Below are 18315 nucleotides of genomic sequence, written 5' to 3' on the forward strand. Positions count from 1 at the left end.
ACGGGGGAGGGGTGCCGCATGGAGATGAACAAGGTGCTGCAGCTGCCTGAGGCCCCCCTGGGGTCCTCGAGGGTCCAGATCTAGTCCAGGGCCTCCTCCCGGGAGCTGGGGGAGGGGGGTGGAGGGTGCAGCATTCTGGAAAGTTTAGAGTGAAGGCTGTGGCGGCTCCAGACTTCTGTAGGAAGTCTTCCCTTTGTGTTTTGTTTTTAGGATGTTCCTTCAAAGGCGAGGGATGAGGACACAGGTGATTAACCTAGATTTTCCGTTTGGGTAAGAACTCTGCTTCACTACTGATGGACACTGTCCTTGTTTCTGGAACATTTGCTTCGTGTTCTGAGAGTTTGCTGTATGTGTAGGATTCTGTCCAAAAATCGTGTCCATGCTGAGGGCCTTAAACCAGAACCTCCCTTCCCTGCCCCAGCCTCGCCGGGCCCCCCGGGCCGGTGCTCCGGGCCACAGGCTCGCTGCCTTCCTCCCACCTTCCTCCTGCACGCGCCCCGGCCACCGGTGTGGGTAACTGCCCTTCTTGTTCCCACAGAGTCTGTAGGAGAGGTGACACCACGGCTCCCCAATGAACAACCGGAAGGAAGATATGGAAATCGCGTCCCACTACCGGCACCTGCTGCGCGAGCTGGACGAGCAGAGGCAGCACGGCGTCCTGTGCGACGCGTGCGTCGTGGTCGAGGGCAAGGTGTTCAAGGCGCACAAGAATGTGCTGCTCGGCAGCAGCCGCTACTTCAAGACGCTGTACTGCCAGGTGCAGAAGGCGTCCGAGCCGGCCACGGTCACGCACCTGGACATCGTCACCGCCCAGGGCTTCCAGGCCATCATCGACTTCATGTACTCTGCCCACCTGGCCCTCACCAGCCGGAATGTCATCGAGGTGATGTCCGCGGCCAGCTTCCTGCAGATGACGGACATCGTGCAGGCGTGCCATGACTTCATCAAGGCCGCACTGGACATCAGCATTAAGCCAGACGCCTCGGATGAGCTCTCGGAGTTCGAGATGGCTGCCCCGCCCGGCAGCAGTGCCGACGCGCTCATCTCCGCCGTGATGGCCGGAAGGAGCATCTCCCCGTGGCTGGCTCGGCGCTCCAGTCCCACCAATTCTTCTGGAGACTCGGCCATTGCCAGCTGCCACGAGGGAGGAAGCAGCTACGGCAAAGAGGACCAGGAGCCCAAGGCCAACGGCCCTGACGACCTGCCTTCGCAGGCGCTGTGGCCCGGCGACGCGGGCTGTGGGCCCCTGCACATCAAGGAGGAGCAGAGCTCGCCCTCTCACTACGGGGTGAGGGAGCCGCCTGCGGCCAGGGATGGCTCCACACAGAGCTCTTCTTCTGAGCAGGCCGGAGGGGATGGCTGGCAGCCCACAGGCCGAAGGAAGAATCGGAAAAACAAAGAAACCGTCCGGCACATCACGCAGCAGGTGGAGGACGAGAGCCAGGCCGGGTCCCCGGTGCCAGCCTTCTTGCAGACGTCCGGGCAGCCGTTCAGCGGCCACGATTCAAGTAAGCCTTTCCTTCGTTCCCGGGGGCTCAGACACTGTGTGGGGGCTGTGGCTGCTCGCTTTGTAGACAAAGGGACACATTCCCAGGCTCACATGGGTGGCTTCCCCTGGTGTTTTACTTGCAGCCACTGGGATCACTGCAGTGGGGGCTGTAACTCGCTGTGCTGAGCCCGTCTTCACGCTGGACGATGCTTTGTGTCTGTTTCCCAGATGGGTAAATAGCAATTAAATGTTGACTGAATGTCAGGTGCTCTTCCTGGTGGTAATTCTGGTCACGCCGCCTTCTCAGTGGCACCTGGGGAATGAGCATCCTGGGGACTCGAGGGCGATGGTCAGGGTTAGGGGCGTCCTCTCCAGAAAGAGGTTAGAAATCAACCGAGTGAATGGATATAGACGGGCAGAAGGCAGCAACTGTGGGGTGATCAGCCCTGGAAGTGCCACAGACGCTGTGTGCTGGTGGGGGCACCCGCTCCCCTGCCCGAAAGCTTCGGGGAACCTGGGGGCTCTGTTCCCTCCTCCTCAGTGGGAAGAGTGCCCCCTGGCCCCGGGCACTGTTGCTTGCATCGCTGTTGTAAAATACCCGAACCACAAACGACACCTTGTAACCATTGTAAGTGTACAGCCCACTGTCATTAAATACAGCCGCACTACTGTGCAGCCGTCACTGTCCGTTTCCCGAACTTTCTCTTTATCCCCAAACTGCAACTCTGTATTCATCAAACAGTGGCGCCCAGGATACACTATAGCCTGAAGTATTCCTTCTCAGCCTCATGGCCACTGTGTCTGCTGGGTGCTGGGTTGACCAGGGTGTCGGCCTGGCTGGGTGACTTCGTGTCCTGAGATGTCAGCCCCCTGGGATGTCAGCTGGTAGCAACCCGCCCCCTAGTTGTGACAACCAAGACGTCTCCAGACACTGCAAATGTCCCTGATAGGCAGCCCCAGGCCTGCTGGAGTTGAGCCAAACTCAGTGAGAAGGAGGGCGGTGCCTGAGCTGATAGGAACACCACCCTCCCCCTGCTAGCAGTCGGTGAGGAGAGGGACAGCAGTGTCCCGTCTGTTCTTAACTCGGTGTCGCCATCCACCAGCTCTGATAGGACCTGACGAGCAGCAGCCCTGGTGAGTGACCAGGACAGAGGCTTTGTCCCAAACCTGCTGAGGGTCCGTGCCAAGGGGTCACCTGCGCTGAGCTATGGGAGGCCTTGGACAGGAGAGCGTCTGTGCTAAGAGACAGCAGCCTGCTGAGCCGTGGGCCGGAGGTTTTAAATGCACTTACCAAGCAGAAGGTGTTTTTAGAATCCAACAAGTGATTTCGACTGTGTACTCTTGTTAATGTCTTAAATCCCTCGGGTTACCAAGGCAACCATGAGCTGCTCCTACTGGATTGCACCGAGTTGCTAGGACAGGACGGAGGTTGTGGGCTGGCGTGGGGCTGTCTGCCTGGCTCACGGTGTCTGCTCACCCCGCCTGGCCTGGGCGGGGCCGGGAAGTGTGTGCTCCTCAGTGAGGACCCTTTATTTTCATGAAAGATTTACCGGAGCTTAGAGAAGAGCGTTTTTCATTCCTGGCCTGCTTATGGAGAACAGGCCCTTCCCGAGGAACACATCACGTGGTTACCACAGTGTTGGGGGCGCAGGCATGGACGCTCAGGTGTCCAGTCCAGCGGTGGCAGCCCGTCCTGACCCCTCTGTGCCCCCTCAGCCATGCTGACTCTCGGGCCTATTACTGTTTGGAGTGATGTTTTTCCTAGCTAAAGGCCACGTGCGTTCTAGCCTGCTGGCTTGCAGGGAAACTCCTGGAGTCATGTGTGATCACAGCATTTCATGTGTGTGTAGGTTGTGGGAAGTAGCATTGACATGTGCAGACACGTGTGCAGACAGTGATGTTCTGGGTCCAGAGGGACCTCATGCCAGGCCTGTTGTCCCCTTGCTCCCCGCGTTCCAGCCTCACCCTGCCTGTGGCCCCGAGGCGGCCGGGTTTATACCCCTGGGCCAGGAAGAGCCCAGGGGCCTTGCGCCAGGCGTTCCTAGAGGCCACGCGAACACAGTGCTGGGCAGCGGGTGAGCCTGTGGGTTTAGTAAAGGAAATGTTCGCGCCTGAGCTGAGAGCATGGCATCCTGGGGTGCGTGGGGCTGCAGAACAGCTCCTGGTGGGTGCTGGTGCTTCTCGCTGGCCACGCCTGCCAGCAGCCTCTCTCTGGGCCGAGTCCAAGGCTCCCAGCCCCTCTGGGTTTGTCGCTGGGGCTGAGGTGGGAGCCGGTCCGGTCTGAGACTGTGGCCTCTCCTCTTGTCCCTCCTGGAAGGTGGGGGGGGGCGTCCCCCGACCAGCATGCCTGGCCTTCCCGCCATCCTGCACCCACAGGACAGCGGACTCTCGGAGAAGCTGGAACCGCCCGTGTTTGTTGATTAACTGACAAGCGAGTTCTCGTGGCCACGCCTGGGCCAGGTCCTCTGGCCGGGGATAGAGAAGGTGCTCGGGCGCTTCTCCCACCCGCGTTGTCCTTCAGCCGATTTGATCATCTCTGTTGTAGAGAACCAACTTGCTTAGTATTGCATTTGGGAGGAGAGAATCTGAATGAAAAGTAACCTTACATGCTCCCGCCAGTCCATCAGGGCGGAGGAGAGCGCGTGTGTCCCACGGGGGTGGGGTCGCGCCCTGCGCCCTCCTGCGTTTGCATTTGCGCTTCTGTGGCTTGTCTACGGGGTCACACTTTGGAATCATCGTCTGCACTCACCCTGGGCTTTGCTGAGCAGCCAGTGTAGTTGCTTTTCCTTCTCAGGGCCCCCTGGACAGAGCTGGGGTCTCCCTGTCACGCTCCAACCAGAGGGAGCTCTGAGGAAGAGCTTGGATGTGTTCTGGGCTGACGAAGGACAAGGCCCTGGGCAGCCATGCCAGGCGGCTGGACACCGCTCGCTCGGGGAGGGGGTGCCCCAGGCCGCCGCCGCGAGCACGGCTTCTTCCGCGCGCCACGCGTTTGTGTCCTGGCGTCCACGCCGTGCTGGGTGCTGATGCATCTTCTGTTGCCTGAAACCCGCAGCGCTGGTGTCACCGCCTCTGGCCCACGGACGGGCGCCGCCGCCGCCGCATGGTGCGCTCCTGTGCGCTCTGCGCATGTCTGTCTTGTGTTTCCATTTCGGTGTTATAAGGAACAGTCAGAATTTTTCTCTTAAATATGTTTTTATTGATTTCGGAGAGGATGGGAGAGGGAGGGAAGTAAAGAGACATCAGTGATGAGAGAGAATCATTGATCAGCTGCCTTCCTGCACGCCCCCCGCTGGGGGTCGAGCCTGCAACCCGGGCATGTGCCCTGACTAGGAATTGAACCCTCAGCCTTCTAGTGTATGGAACGATACTCCAGCCACCTGAGCCACCCAGCCAGGCTGTCTTTCTGTTGTTGTTAATCCTCACCAAGGATATTTTTCCATTGATTTTTAGAGAGAGTGGAAGAGAGGGGGAGAGACAGAGAGAGAAACATTGGCTGGTTGCCTCCCACAGGGGAACTTGCAACTGAGGTACATGCCCTGGACCAGAATCGAACCCTGACCCTTCAGTTCACGGGCCAACACTCTAAACCAGCCATGGGCAAACTATGGCCCGCGGGCCAGATCCGGCCCGTTTGAAATGAATAAAACTAAAAAAAAAAAAAAACCGTACCCTTTTATGTAATGATGTTTACTTTGAATTTATATTAGTTCACACAAACACTCCATCCATGCTTTTGTTCCGGCCCTCCGGTCCAGTTTAAGAACCCATTGTGGCCCTCGAGACAAAAAGTTTGCCCACCCCTGCTCTAACCACTGCACCAAACTGGCCAGGGCTCACTCTTTCTTTCTCTCTCTCTCTCTCTCTCTCTCTCTCTCTCTTTCTCTCTCTTTCTTCTCTTCCCTCCTTCCCTCCCTCCCTCCCTCCCTCCCTCCCTCCCTCCCTCCCTCCTTCCTTCCTTCCTTCCTTTCTTTTCTTTTTTTTGGAGGGCTGTCTTCTTAATTTTAACCACTCTAGTGAGTGAGTTTGATGAGTTTTGACAGTGTTACACCTCTGTCATCAGGAAAGAGACCATTTCCACTACCAAGAATGCTCCCTTCTGCCTTGCAGTCAGCCCTCCCCCACCACCTGTGTCCTCCCAGCAGCCCTCCAGGTGCCTCAGAGTGGCCAGCTTGAGAAGTACAAGCACAGAGCATAATTTTGAGACAATTGTAGATTAATGATCAACTGTAAGAAGTAATATGGAGACATCCTGTGTTCCTTCATGTGGTTCCCCCCCATGGCATCACCGTGCAAATCGCAGTCAGAATCACAGCCAGAATGTGGAGGCTGCTACAGCCCAGACCTGAGCCCACGGCCCGCAGCCACCCTCTGTCCACGTAGTGACTCTCAGTGTGCTTTTGAGCCCCCTTCCCGTGGCTGTGGCACCGATAAGTCATTCCTGTGCTGCCCAGTGCACGCTGCCCGTGGCTGTGGCACCGATAAGTCATTCCTGCGCTGCCCAGTGCGCGCTGCCCGTGGCTGTGGCACCGAGAAGTCATTCCTGCGCTGCCCAGTGCGCTCTGCCCGTGGCTGTGGCACCGATAAGTCATCCCTGCGCTGCCCAGTGCGCTCTGCCCGTGGCTGTGGCACCGATAAGTCATTCCTGCGCTGCCCAGTGCGCGCTGCCCGTGGCTGTGGCACCGAGAAGTCATTCCTGCGCTGCCCAGTGCGCTCTGCCCGTGGCTGTGGCACCGATAAGTCATCCCTGCGCTGCCCAGTGCGCGCTGCCCGTGGCTGTGGCACCGATAAGTCATCCCTGCGCTGCCCAGTGCGCTCTGCCCGTGGCTGTGGCACCGATAAGTCATTCCTGCTCTGCCCAGTGCGCTCTGCCCGTGGCTGTGGCAGCCGACCCCTTCGTTCAGCTGTGGGTCGTTTGGTTATTTGGGAGATTTTGGCCGTCACACCCAACGCCGCTGTGAGCGCCCGAGCCAGGCTGTGGCGTTCACCTCCTTGGGTGTCTGCTCCGGCGGCAGTGGGCCGGCTCAGGAGGTCACTGCCGAGTGGTGTGGCATGTTCGTGGGCGTGGCTGTGACGGGGTCCTCACAGGCTGGCCGGCCGCCAGCACCACCTGTGGGGCCCTTGTCCGCTTGTCACTGCTGAGTGGACGGTTCTTTGTGCGTTTGCCCCCAGTCTTTGGCTCAGTTTTATCTAACACTGTCTTTTGAGGAGCATACATTTAACATTTTGACCAAGTCCAGTTTGTGAACTTTTTTTATGATGGTTCCTGCTTTTTGGGTCTCCTAGCCAAGAAGTCTTTGCCCAAGATCACAAGATGCCTCCCATGAGTTTTTCCTGGAAGTTTATAGATTTAGGGGGAACCCGTAGGCCTGTGAGTGAGGTGCAGTCCGAGCCTGTGGGGCCCGGGGTGCAGCCGGGAGCGGCGGGGGCCCCACAGTGGCCCGTGGCGGCGGACGGGGTGGGCCTGACAGGACGCACGTGCCCTGGCTGCTTCCCACCGGAGAGGCTTGAAGTGACCTGCACGTTCTGTTTCCTCCCAGATTCAGACTTGACCGTCACCGAGGCCAGCAGCTCCGACAGCCGAGGGGACAGGGTGGGCCTCTGTGCCCACGTGGACGAGGGTCTTCTGGGGGCAGAAGCCAGCTACCTGGGCCGGCCCGTCACCCCCGAGAAGGACGAGGCGCTGCAGCAGGCCGCCGCGGTGGCCAACCTGCGGGCGGCGCTCATGAGTAAGAACAGCCTGCTGTCCCTCAAGGCCGACGTGCTCGGGGACGACAGCGCCCTCCTGCTGGAGTACCTGCCCAAAGGCACCCACTCCCTATCTCGTAAGTGCAGGCCCCGCGGCCACTTCCGTGTGATTCTGAGTGTTGAGAGGAGCAGAGGGCATCGGGCCCACGGGTGGCGGGTGTGGGCGTCGTGCGGGGGCTGGCGATCAGCCCTGGGTCCAGTGCCCTCAGTCCCCCTCCTGAGGTCGCCAGGTCACACATATGGGGTTGTCAGGGCAACAGGGAGGGCCGTGCATGCTTGTTCAGACATTTCCTACTTGAAGTCGAGGATCTAAACCTAAAACCTGCTCGAGCTCAGAAGCACACAGGAGCGGTGAGCAGGCTGGGGCACAGCCCTGTGCGGTCAGGAGGGGGCAAGGGGCAGCCTCCGACCTCCCGCCTGGCTCGTTCCCCCGGGAGATGCGAGGAGGGAGGCCAGGGGGGGCTTCCGGCTGTGTTGGCATGAGGTGACGCTGGTCGCACGGGCTGTTAGAAAGGACCTGAGTGCTGTGGTAAGTGCCCCCCTGCATTCCAGTTGCTCAGAGCACATGGCTCTGAGATGTCCTCCAGCAACACCGGGCGCTGGCTTGTGGCACCCCACCTGCCCTCGTGCCCACGGCGTGCCAGCCGAGCGTGAGCCCTCCCCCGCGTCACAGGCGTTCTGGGGACACTGGCGGTGGCTGCCCATGTGCGGGCACTGAGCGTGTCACCAGGGAGAAACCTCGTGTCTGGCTGCTCTCCCTGGGAGAAGGGATCCCCACACGGGGGGTGCTGAGTGTGGGAGATATGAGGTGCCCACGCCGGGCGGGCGCTGAGCACCGCGGGTGAAGGACGCCTGCCGGCCCCGGGCTGGGCCTTGGGACATGTATCTTTGTTTTCAGAAACAGTATTTTATAACTCTTTTCATGAGCACTAAAATATTCAAGTTTTTGTGTTAGAGTGATAAAAACTGCTTATGGCCAATAAAGACTGACACTGGAAGTAATGCTTACGCCCCTTTATTTCCGTGGCTGAAGTCAGGCTGCTGCCAGGCCGGAGCGCGGTCTGGGGGTCGGACTTGGTTGTGATTCAGACCTGAGGCTAACTGGCGTTGGGCGTGCTTTTAAAACACATTCAGGCCTCATTTTCTGCATCTGGAATGGGGGATCGTGTCTCCTACACAGCTGTCGTGAACTTAAAACAAAACAGTGTTTGCCCTGGCTGTGTGCTCAGTGGTTAGAGTGTCAGCTCAAGGACTGATGGGTGGTGGGGTCAATTCCCAGCCAAGGGCACGTACCTGGTTGCAGGTTCCATCCCCCATCCCTGGTTGGGGTGCATGCGGGAGGCAACCAGTTGATGTGTCTCTCTCGCATCGATGTTTCTCTCTGTCTCCCTCCCTTCCACTCTCTCTAAAAAGCAGTGGAAAAAATATCCTCAGGTGAGGATTAACAGTAGATAAATAGATAGATAGATCATAAATAAGTAAAATAAAACAAAACAAAACAGCTTTTGTAAAACGCCGAATCCTTAAGCCCAGCGTGTGCGAGTCGCTCCAGGATGTCAGCCCTTTGGGTGAACGCCGGGACCTGGCAGAAGCAGCGGATGGAGCTGGTCCGGGACGTGGAGGTGTTATCTTGGGGCCTTTGGGCGCCTCACACTGACACTCGCAGGTCCAGCAGCTGGACACCCAGCCACGGGGATGACTGGGCAGGGTGTGTGGGTGTGAGGAAGGGCAGGCTGGGGCTGGGGGACTAGGACAGCTGTCTGTGCTGCCCTCATGTGGCTAATCTGTCCTGGTCACCAAGAATGATGCTTGGGGTGATGTGTTGCTTTTTGCCGTCTCTGTCTGGCAGCTTTCGCCCCAGCGCGGGTTTTGCCTCATCTGTGCTTTGAATGGGGCCCAGGGGTCTGCTAGCCCCCAAGCCCCGATGTCCCCCTCCAGTCGAGCAGGGTCACCCCTGTGCCGGGCCTGACTGGGCTCCAGGACCAGGCGTCTCCCTGCCGCCTCAGTTTCTCAGTCCGCCCCTTCCCCAGCAGAGGCCCTAGATCACCCTCACAGCAGGTCTCACATGAGGGGGGGGTCACGGGATGGGCGGGGACCCCATGATGAGGCCTTTCTGGGCGGATTTTTCTCTTCAGGTCTTCCTCTCTCACATGCGCTCGCTGTCCGCTGTGTGATGAGTCCGCCGTGTGTTGGAGCAAGGGTGGCCACACGCGCTCCTCGTGCCTGTGAGCACACATGTGGTCCTGTCACACGCGGGCCCTCCGTCACCTCCACGTCTGGTGTGTCTGTGACTAATTCCAGGTGAAGCCGGCGCGTGAGGTTCTGTGTTCTCTTATTTCTATTGTCTTTGACCTCCTTGCTTTTGATATTCGAAATTTACCCCTTTTCTCATGAGAATCTGCCCATTTCTGTAAATAGTGAGAAGTTGGCAAAGTTCGTGGGCTGGGCCCTGAGCTGTGCCGTGGGCTGTGGTGACACCACGTCTGCCTGGACGCCGCTCAGCTGGTCAGCAGCAGCACGGCCGTGGGAGCTGCTGGGGTGGTTACTTTACACATGATGCTCTGGCATCCCAGTTAAAACTCCCTGTTTTGCCCGGCTGGTGTGGCTCGGTGGTTGAGCATCGGCCTCTGAACCAGGAGGTCATGGTTCAATTCCCAGTCAGGGCACAGGCCCGGTTGTGGGCTCAATCCCCGGTGTGGGGCGTGCAGGAGGCAGCCGATGAATGATTCTCCCTCCTCACTGATGTTTCTATTCCTTTCCCTCTCCCTTCCTCTCTGAAATCAATAAAAACATATTTCAAGAAACAAACAGCCAGCCCTGGCCGGTTTGGCTTAGTGGATAGAGTGTAGGCCTGCAGACTGAGTACCAGGGACCAGGTTTGATTCGGTCAAGGGCAGGTCCAGCGGGCTTGATCCCCGACCCGGGTCAGGGCGCATGTGAGAGGCAGCCAATGTGTCTCTCTCGCATCGATGTTTCTCTCTCTGTCTCTCCCCCTCCCTTACTCTCTCTCTAAAAAAATTAATGGAAAAAAATCCTCAGGTGAGGATTAACCGAAAACAACAATAATAACAAAACAAAAAAACAATAACCAAAAAATAAGTAAAATAGAAGCTACCTGCTTCTGGCCGACGCTAAAGTACAGATGTCGGTTTCCTCAAATACACGGTGCGGAGCCCCAGGCGTCTTCTCCACCGCACTGTCCCTGGGCCACGTGGGCAGCGGCTCCATTGAAGGTGCCACGAGGGATGCCCCACGACCTCAGGGGCGTCGGGGCTGAGACGCGTGGTGCGCAGGGCCTCTCCCAGGGACCCTTGCCCTGTGGCCTGCAGACCTCGACCCTGGGGAGACAGGGTGGTGCCTGCTTGGAAGGGACCTGAGCTCACGTTTGCAGAAGGAAAAGCCGCCTCTCACTGGGCTCCAAAGCACAGGCCTTGCCCTGCTCTCGGCTGCCCGTGGACACACTGCCAGCAGAGCCCTGCGGGGGCCGGGCCTGTCCCCCACCTTCCCGGCCCGGGAGGGGACGTCGTGGTGCTTGGATGTGGTCTGATCAGGGCAGTTTTGCAAAAAAAAGGGACAGTCATTGCAGATGTGTGAGGGAGCCATTAGCTCTGCAGCTGGAGCCCAGGTCCTTCCTGGCTGGTTCTGGAGCCTTCCACAGAGTGCCCTGTTTTCAGAGGCCGCAGTCTCACAGCTGGTCTCCTCACCAGGCCGACGCTTTCACCGATTGCTCCCTGAGAAGACTTTTCAGTTCTCATCCTGACTCAGATGAACTTGACTCTCACGTTGATGACATTTCAGCAGCAGCTAAAGTCCTGCCTGTTAGTCGTTATTGTTCACTGAATGGAAACCATGAAAAGCATCATTCGTGGCTCAAAACACGTCCCTGTTTAGGGAGTGGTGTTCGGGGGTGCAGTGATCGGGAGGGACCCTGACCTGTGTGTGTTGCTTTCTTGGGCCCTTAAAAGTGCCGTTCGCACAGGGGTCCCTGGCCAGTTCGCTGGGGACACCCTGCAGACAAGCCAGGTGGGGCAGGTGGGGCAGGGTCCTGGTGCCATGTGGGACCCCATGTTGTCCCCACTGCTAAACACCTCCCGTGGGGAGGAGGACTTGCCCGGGTCGGGGCGAGCGCTGGGCCTGCACGCGGGGCAGCTCTGCAGTGGCCCGATGTGTGTGTGTGGGGGGGAGGGGGGGCGCTGCGGCCACTCTGGTTCAGGTTGCAGGTTCAGGTTGAAGTTTGAGGCACGTTTCCTTTCCTGTGTCGGACACCGGGATTTTAAAGTTTCTTGCGAAAGGGTGTTGGTTGTGAGCCCACTTTGAGAAAAGAAGCCAGCTCGGCCCCATGACGCTCATCTCAGACCGTTTCTCAAGGCCACAGGTGTGACCTCGGGACACAGCCGGACTTGCTGGGTAACAGCCGCTCCCCAGTCGGGTGTGGAGCCCTGCGGCACCCGCTGGCGCCAAAGGGAGGCTGAGAAAAGCACCCAAATGCCCACCCGCTCCGGCGAGCCCCAGGCTGCGGCATGCCTGGCGGCGCTCATCACAGGAAGGTCCAGGACAGCGCCTCCGGAACTCGCTCTGTCCCACCAGCCCACTCGCTCCCTCCCGGGCTGAGCCCGGCTTCCTGTTCCCAGGACCTGACACCAGCCCAAGCCCCCAGGGGACTGGGGACAGAGCAGCCCCTCACCCTCTGCTCAGCTTGGATGCCGAGGCCAGGACAGCCAACCCCAGCCCAGGGGAGACCTGGCCTCTGCTGGGAACCCGCTGCGTGATTCCGGGCGTGGGGGTCCCTGCGCTCCGCTCCCCCCGGTGACGGTGAAGGCCCGTCTCCGGTTGACTAGGTTAGTAGCCTTTGCAACAGCAGTTGTTTCACACTCACAGCACCATGCGACGACGAAGTCAGTGGTTTTTATCCTTCAGTGAGAATACTTCCCCGAGGGGTTCTCCCAGTAGAAGCTGCGGAAGCAGCAGGATAAGGGCCCCAGGGAGCGGTTGGCGGGGTCACGCGGAGCCGAGGCTCTGGGGGCCTCAGACAGTCTCTCCTGTTTCTTATGTACAGGAAGGTCTGCTGCCCTGGCGGTGGCTCAGTGGTTGGGGGTTGACCCAGGAACCAAGAGGTCCAAGGTTCGGTTCCTGGTCAGGGAACATGCCCGTGGCGGGCGTGCAGGAGGCAGCGACCAATGGTTCTCATCATTGATATTTCTGTCTCTCACATCCTCTCTCTCCCAAAACCAATAAAAAACATTTTTAAAAAGGTCTGTTAGGTTCCTTTGTCTGTGAGGAAAGTAAAGCTTGAGGAGGAGCCTCCCCGCGTGTGTGATGTTGGAATTCGCGGAACGTCCCTCCCGCAGCCGTTCTGACTGACGGCGGGGCGTGTCGGCGCTCTGTGGACATGGGCTTTCCTCGGAATGCCCCTCGTTGGGAGTTCATTGTGGCCTCAGATGAGTGACAGGCCCTCCTGTGGGGATGGACGGGGCGGTGAGTCGGTGACAGACGCACGTGCTCCCACAGGCTCCTGGCCGTCCTTGGAGCCCACAGCGGGGACCCGGTCTGTCTCTCGTGGGCCCACGCCTCTCGGACCTGGAGCCGCTGAGCGTGAGCCTCCTCCGGGCTTGACTGCGGCCAGCGCCTGCCTGGGCCCCCGGGCCACCTCCTGTGCGGGACGCGGTCCTTCCTGCAGGCTGGTGGCCGTGCGGCTCCCATCTGCCTGGCGAGGAAACCCCCGGGAGGCTGGGCACCTCCGTGCGGAGCGGATGCCGCCGCGCTCGCTGCGCCAGGCCTGGGCAGGTCTCTGGGCGCTGCTGGGACCTGGGCCTCGCTGCCTGTGCCTGCAAAGGCTCGCTCCTCCAATCCCTGCAGGCGGCGGGGAGACCTCCCAGCACCCATCTGCTGGGCAGGAGGCGGCGGCCCCCAGCCTCCAGGTGCCGCTCTGACCCGGTACTTTCTAGAAGAGCTGAGGACAAAGCCCAGCACCGTGCCCCGATGTGGGCCCCATGGCATTCTCTCCGGCGTCAGGCCACACCCTGGGCGGAGACAGAGCGCCCGGTTTGCCGTCGTCCCCTTCCCTGGACGTTGGTTCTCACATCTGCTTCTTCGCGGGGCGGTGGGCCCAGGACCCGGGGAGGGGGGGGGGAGAAGCAGGTCCCCCGGTCCCCCGCCAGGTTCTGGAGTGTGTTCCAGCTGGAGCGGGCAGACTTCCAGAGAGAAGTGTGACCCCACCCTTCGAGGGGCACTCCCCCCCCCCACCTTGGGCTGGCCCACCTGAAGGCCTCTGCCTGCCCCAGAGGAGTCCTGACCACAGAGAGGCTGGTTGGCTTTTCAGAGAGGCTGGCTATGTTGTTGCTAAGGCAACTGACTCGCGCGGTGTCTCCAGGGGCTGAAGGATGGGTCAGGGTCAGGCAGTCCTTGCTCCTCACTCTTCTGAAAGGCCCGGCTTCTGTAAGTGCTTGTCTGCCTCCAAACGCCCCTTCTAGAGACCGCCTTTTCCTCCTTGTCATGAGGGTCTCGCCACAGCCTTGGTGGCGGGAGGAGCCTGTGTGATGCCGGCTCTGGGTCACCCCATTATCACACTGTTGACTGCGTGGCGTGGACCTGTGGCTGCTTTTACCCGCTCACTTGGGAAACGTTTTCCTGGGCAGATGGTGCGTGGACGGGGCCATGAAGAGACCTGAATTGTGGAGGGTCTGTCCGTGCTATTGGGCTAAAGGGCTTTGTTTCCATTTTTAAAACACTTAGAAAATTTCAAGGTAGGTTCCGAGAAGAAATGGGTGTGTGTGGGATGGCACAATAACGAGGGCGTAGGAGACATTTTCAGTATCAATAGCTGTTTGATTTCATTCTAATATTTAACTTTATTTTCCTTGAAGCTGTACAGTCATTCAACATGTGGGTTTCTCAGTGGGTTCATTTCGGTCCTTCATCTGTTACTGAATTCTCATTGAAACACTGATATGCGGGTTGGTTTCAAGAGGTTTTTATTTTTTAATCCTCACCTACGGATATTTTCCCATTGATTTTTAGAAGGGAGGGAAGGAGAGAGAGAGAGAGAGAGAGGGAGGAACACTGATGTGAGAGAGACATTAGTTGGTTGCCTCTGCGTGCGCCCCGACGGGCTGGGATAGATCTGCGGCCCTTGGTGCACAGGCGGGGCTCTAAGCACTGGGGACACCAGCCGGGGCAGGCGTGGGTTTAATGATCAAAACGCGCGGCGGCTCTTTGTTAGAGAGCGTCAGTAACGAGGGTGAATCCTTTACTCAGGCCGACTCGCCGCCAGAGACTTGCTTCATGTTTACATTCTTTGGGGCTTCTCAGCTTATTTTTCTTTGCCACAAAATGTGGGTGGGTGGCCTCGCCCACATCATGTGTGTGTGGGAGGGTGGGAATGAAGACTCCCCCACACTCTTGGGCATGTTAACTTACCAATTTCAGCTGCATTTAAAATAAATAATTCAGTTTTGATCACTGTCAGTTTGGCAACTTCACAAACTAAGGTGCCAAAGAAAACACATTACTTTATTTTAAAGAAAAATATTTAAGCCTCCAGCTTCAACTATGACTAGCATTCCCTGGGCTTACCCTCCAGGCAAAACCCCACCATGCACACCTGGGGAGCTACCAGCACAGGTAGGACTTGATGCGGGTGGTTGTGAGGGACAAGCTACTGGTATATTAGCACTGCAGAGTTTTCTCAAGCAAATTCTCAAATGTTGAAGCAGGAAACAGGCTGAGCCAAGAGGAGCAGTGTTTTGCATGAGAAAATGGCAATGTCTGCTAAGTAACAGAATCATGTGACCAGCCCCACCAGGAAAAGCAGACTGTGTCATCAGGCAGCCCTGAAAGGCACCCCTACCAACACACGCAAGGGAATGGTGAACGAAACAGACTAAAAGATGGAGGATTTCCGGAGGATTGGGATCTATACAAAAGAAGGAAGTATAGATCCCACCTGAGACAACACGAGGTAGGGTTAGTGAGCTGGAAGACAGAGCAGTGGGAAATCTCCGCACCCAAAGTCAGGAGAGAAGAAAGGAGTGAGAAAAACGCAGAGAAGCATGGCACCGTGAGGGTTTTTAATGTATGTGTAGTTGGAGTTCCAGAGAAAACATGGGGCCGAAGCAGAATCAGTAGCTGAGACAGTAGCTGAGAATGTTCCAAAACTGATAAAAGGCATCAATACACAGTTTCAAGAAGCGTATACTCAAAGCAGAATGAAGACCAAAATAAAATAATAGCAACAGAAAAACAATATCTGGGCACATTATAGTCAAACTATTGAAAACCAAAGACAAAAAGAAAAATCGTAAAAGCAGTCAGAGAATAAAGACGTTTCTTTCAAGGAAACAGACTGATGGCCCACTTTTTAATAGAAACTACAGAAGCTCGAGACAATGGGTAGCATCACTGAAGGGCTGCAAAAATGTTGCCAACTTAGAATTCTATACTCAGCAAAAATGTCCTTCAGAAATCAAGGCTGAAGACATTATGGTACAAACAAACAAAGTGAGAGAATGCTTGGCCAGCTGACAAGAAGCGCCAACAGCCTGGGGCCAAAGGAATGTGCCCTGGACAGAAGCACAGCCTGAAGGGAGCAGCAGGACACCAGGAGTGACCGTGTGACCAATGGAAATGGTCCTGATGTTTAGAGTAATGTCTATAGTTTCCTGTGGGGCTGTTCACACAAGTAGGCGTGTAACACCTGCAGTCATAGCTCGAAGGTGAGGCGGAACGGTGGCTACCTTACCGGGCATGGCACTGCCGTCTTAGAAGGCCTGTCCCCGTACGCACTGACTGTCATGGGCGCGGGAGACCCCAGAGCAGGGAACTCCTGGTGGGTGCGTGGCCGGGCCCCTGGCAGACGGTCTCACTGCCTTGTACTGGAAAGCCCAGGAGTCTGGTTGCTGGATTGTTTAGACACCCTTTGAGAGCTCCTGGGAGAAAATAGATGCTTCTTTAAGAAACAAATTAGGGCGCTGCACTCAGGTTCCCCCTCCATTTACGCACGCACGTTTCAGAAACGGCTGCCAAGCGAGGACCACTGCGCTCGGGGTCCCTGCTCTGCCCGGCCCAGTTGGCACCATCTCCCAGCAGAAGGAGCTGGGAGCCATGGGCACACTCCCCAGAGGTGCTGGTGCGGGTCCCTGCCTCTGTAACGTGGTGGGTGACTCGGGTGGGGGTGTGGGCTCATGGAAACCACCTGGTCAGTCTTCCTGCCGCTGGCCGGCTCCCCCTCTCGGGAAGGCCCAGGGCTGTGGGTCCCCTCGACTCCACCCTGCCTTGTCCTGGGCTGTGACTCTGTGCATTTGTCCTCATGTCTGCCCCCCTCTCGGTGCCTCCAGGGGCGGCTGTGACCGTGGCCAGGGCCTGCCACACAGGGACGTCTGCAAGGGGTCTGAAGGTGCAGCAGGAGCCACTGCCCTGACAGACTGACCCTATCCTGGGTGGGCTTCCGGCAGCCCCTCTGGCTACGCCCAGTGCTCTTGACCCTTGGTCTGTCCTCTGGGTGCGGATCCCGGCTGAGGGCCTGGGAAGCCGCTCAGACGCCAGGGACGTGTGTCCACCGCCGTCTCCTCTGTCAGGAGAAAAGGCAGCTGCGGGACTTGGGCTACTTGGGGAACCCAGAGGAACCCAGGAGGCCTTTGGGTTTCTGGGGTACCGGGAGGACTCCCTGTTGGCTCAAGAGGGGGTGACTGTAGTGTCTGGGCTGCCCCCGTGCCCAGCGGGGCCAAGAAACCCCCAGGAATGTGGGTGGAGATGCTGAGGGCAGGGCTGCGTCCTGGTGTGCAGCCGACCCCGGGTGACCTTGGGGCCCTCGGCGTGGCTGTTGAAGTTGGGGAGTCAGCACGGGCCAAGCCTCCTCCTCCTCTCGCTCGGCTGTGTCCACTGGACGCCTCACGGCTGTCACCAGGCAGCACCTCCCTCAGGTGCCCCAGGGTGGAGCGGGGGCTGGGCCCTGGCTGTGCTCGGGCTCCTGTGTGGATGCTGTTTCTGCTGGACACCGACGTGTCTGAGAGCGGACATGGTTGCCTCTGGCCGCTGCCCAGCTGTCAGGCACCTTGTGGGGGCGGGGCCTCGGGGGACCGTCTGGGCAGGGCAGGCTCCGGGGCAGCTGGTGATGCCCTCTGTGCTGTCTTCCAGTCAACGAGTTCACCGTCATCAGGAAGAAGTTCAAGTGCCCGTGCTGCAGCTTCTCAGCCATGCACCAGTGCATCCTCAAGCGCCACCTGCGCTCCCACACCGGCGAGCGGCCCTACCCCTGCGAGATCTGCGGGAAGAAGTTCACCCGGCGGGAGCACATGAAGCGGCACACGCTGGTGAGTTGGGTTGCGGGTGGCCAGGGTCAGGGGTCAGGGGTCATCCTGGGGTCTGCCCGGTTGGCAGGGTCGGGGGGGATGGTCTGGATCACCACAGGAAGCCCTGAAGTGGGGTCCACGCAACCCCTCATTTCCCCCACCTGGCTCCGCCCTCCGGGCCTGGGCATAGAGGCAGGGCCACATCACAGCCTCAGTTTCCCCTCCGCTGCTGGGACCCCTGCCCTCGGCCCCTGGGCCCCACCACGCACTCACTTCTCTGCCCAGCGTCGTGTGCGAGCCCAGCCTTCTCCCACGCCCTGTGCTGTGCGATCACCTGTCTCTGTGGGAGCCTGGCTCCCAGGTGTCAGGTGTCAGGTGTTGAATGGTAGGTTTGCTTGGCCTGGACATGAAAAGGTCCTAGAAATGGAGGCAGATTCCCCAAAAAAGGCAGGTGCAGGGCCTTTGGGGGGTGAGAAAAACTAGGGAGGCCATGTGGTTCAGGCTGAGAAGCTGGATCAGGAGGTGCATGCAGAATCCGAGCTCCCCTCGGATGTGCACTGCAGGGGGAGCAGGGCTGCAGGGGGAGCAGGGCTGCAGGGGGGAGCAGGGCTGCAGGGGGAGCAGGGCTGCAGGGGGAGCAGGGCTGCAGGGGGGAGCAGGGCTGCAGGGGGAGCAGGGCTGCAGGGGGGACACAGGGCTGCAGGGGGGACGCAGGGCTGCAGGGGGGAGCAGGGCTGCAGGGGGAGCAGGGCTGCAGGGGGAGCAGGGCTGCAGGGGGGAGCAGGGCTGCAGGGG

General features: G+C 58.8%; 1 protein-coding gene across 2 annotated transcripts in view; it reads left to right on the forward strand.

The window, feature by feature from the left end:
- Positions 1 to 18315, forward strand: part of ZBTB46 (zinc finger and BTB domain containing 46) — a 61994-nt gene that overhangs the window by 20067 nt on the left and 23612 nt on the right. For both annotated transcript variants that reach the window (XM_081097364.1, XM_081097363.1), the window contains exons 2-4: positions 539 to 1508; positions 7027 to 7311; positions 17366 to 17541. In XM_081097364.1, the coding sequence (XP_080953490.1) occupies positions 572 to 1508; positions 7027 to 7311; positions 17366 to 17541 (1398 nt within the window). In that variant the 5' untranslated portion in view covers positions 539 to 571. The remainder of the gene's footprint in view (positions 1 to 538; positions 1509 to 7026; positions 7312 to 17365; positions 17542 to 18315) is intronic.

The sequence above is a fragment of the Myotis nattereri genome (genome assembly GCF_964212035.1).
Source record: "Myotis nattereri genome assembly, chromosome: 8".
NCBI classification, from domain to species: Eukaryota; Metazoa; Chordata; class Mammalia; order Chiroptera; family Vespertilionidae; genus Myotis; species Myotis nattereri.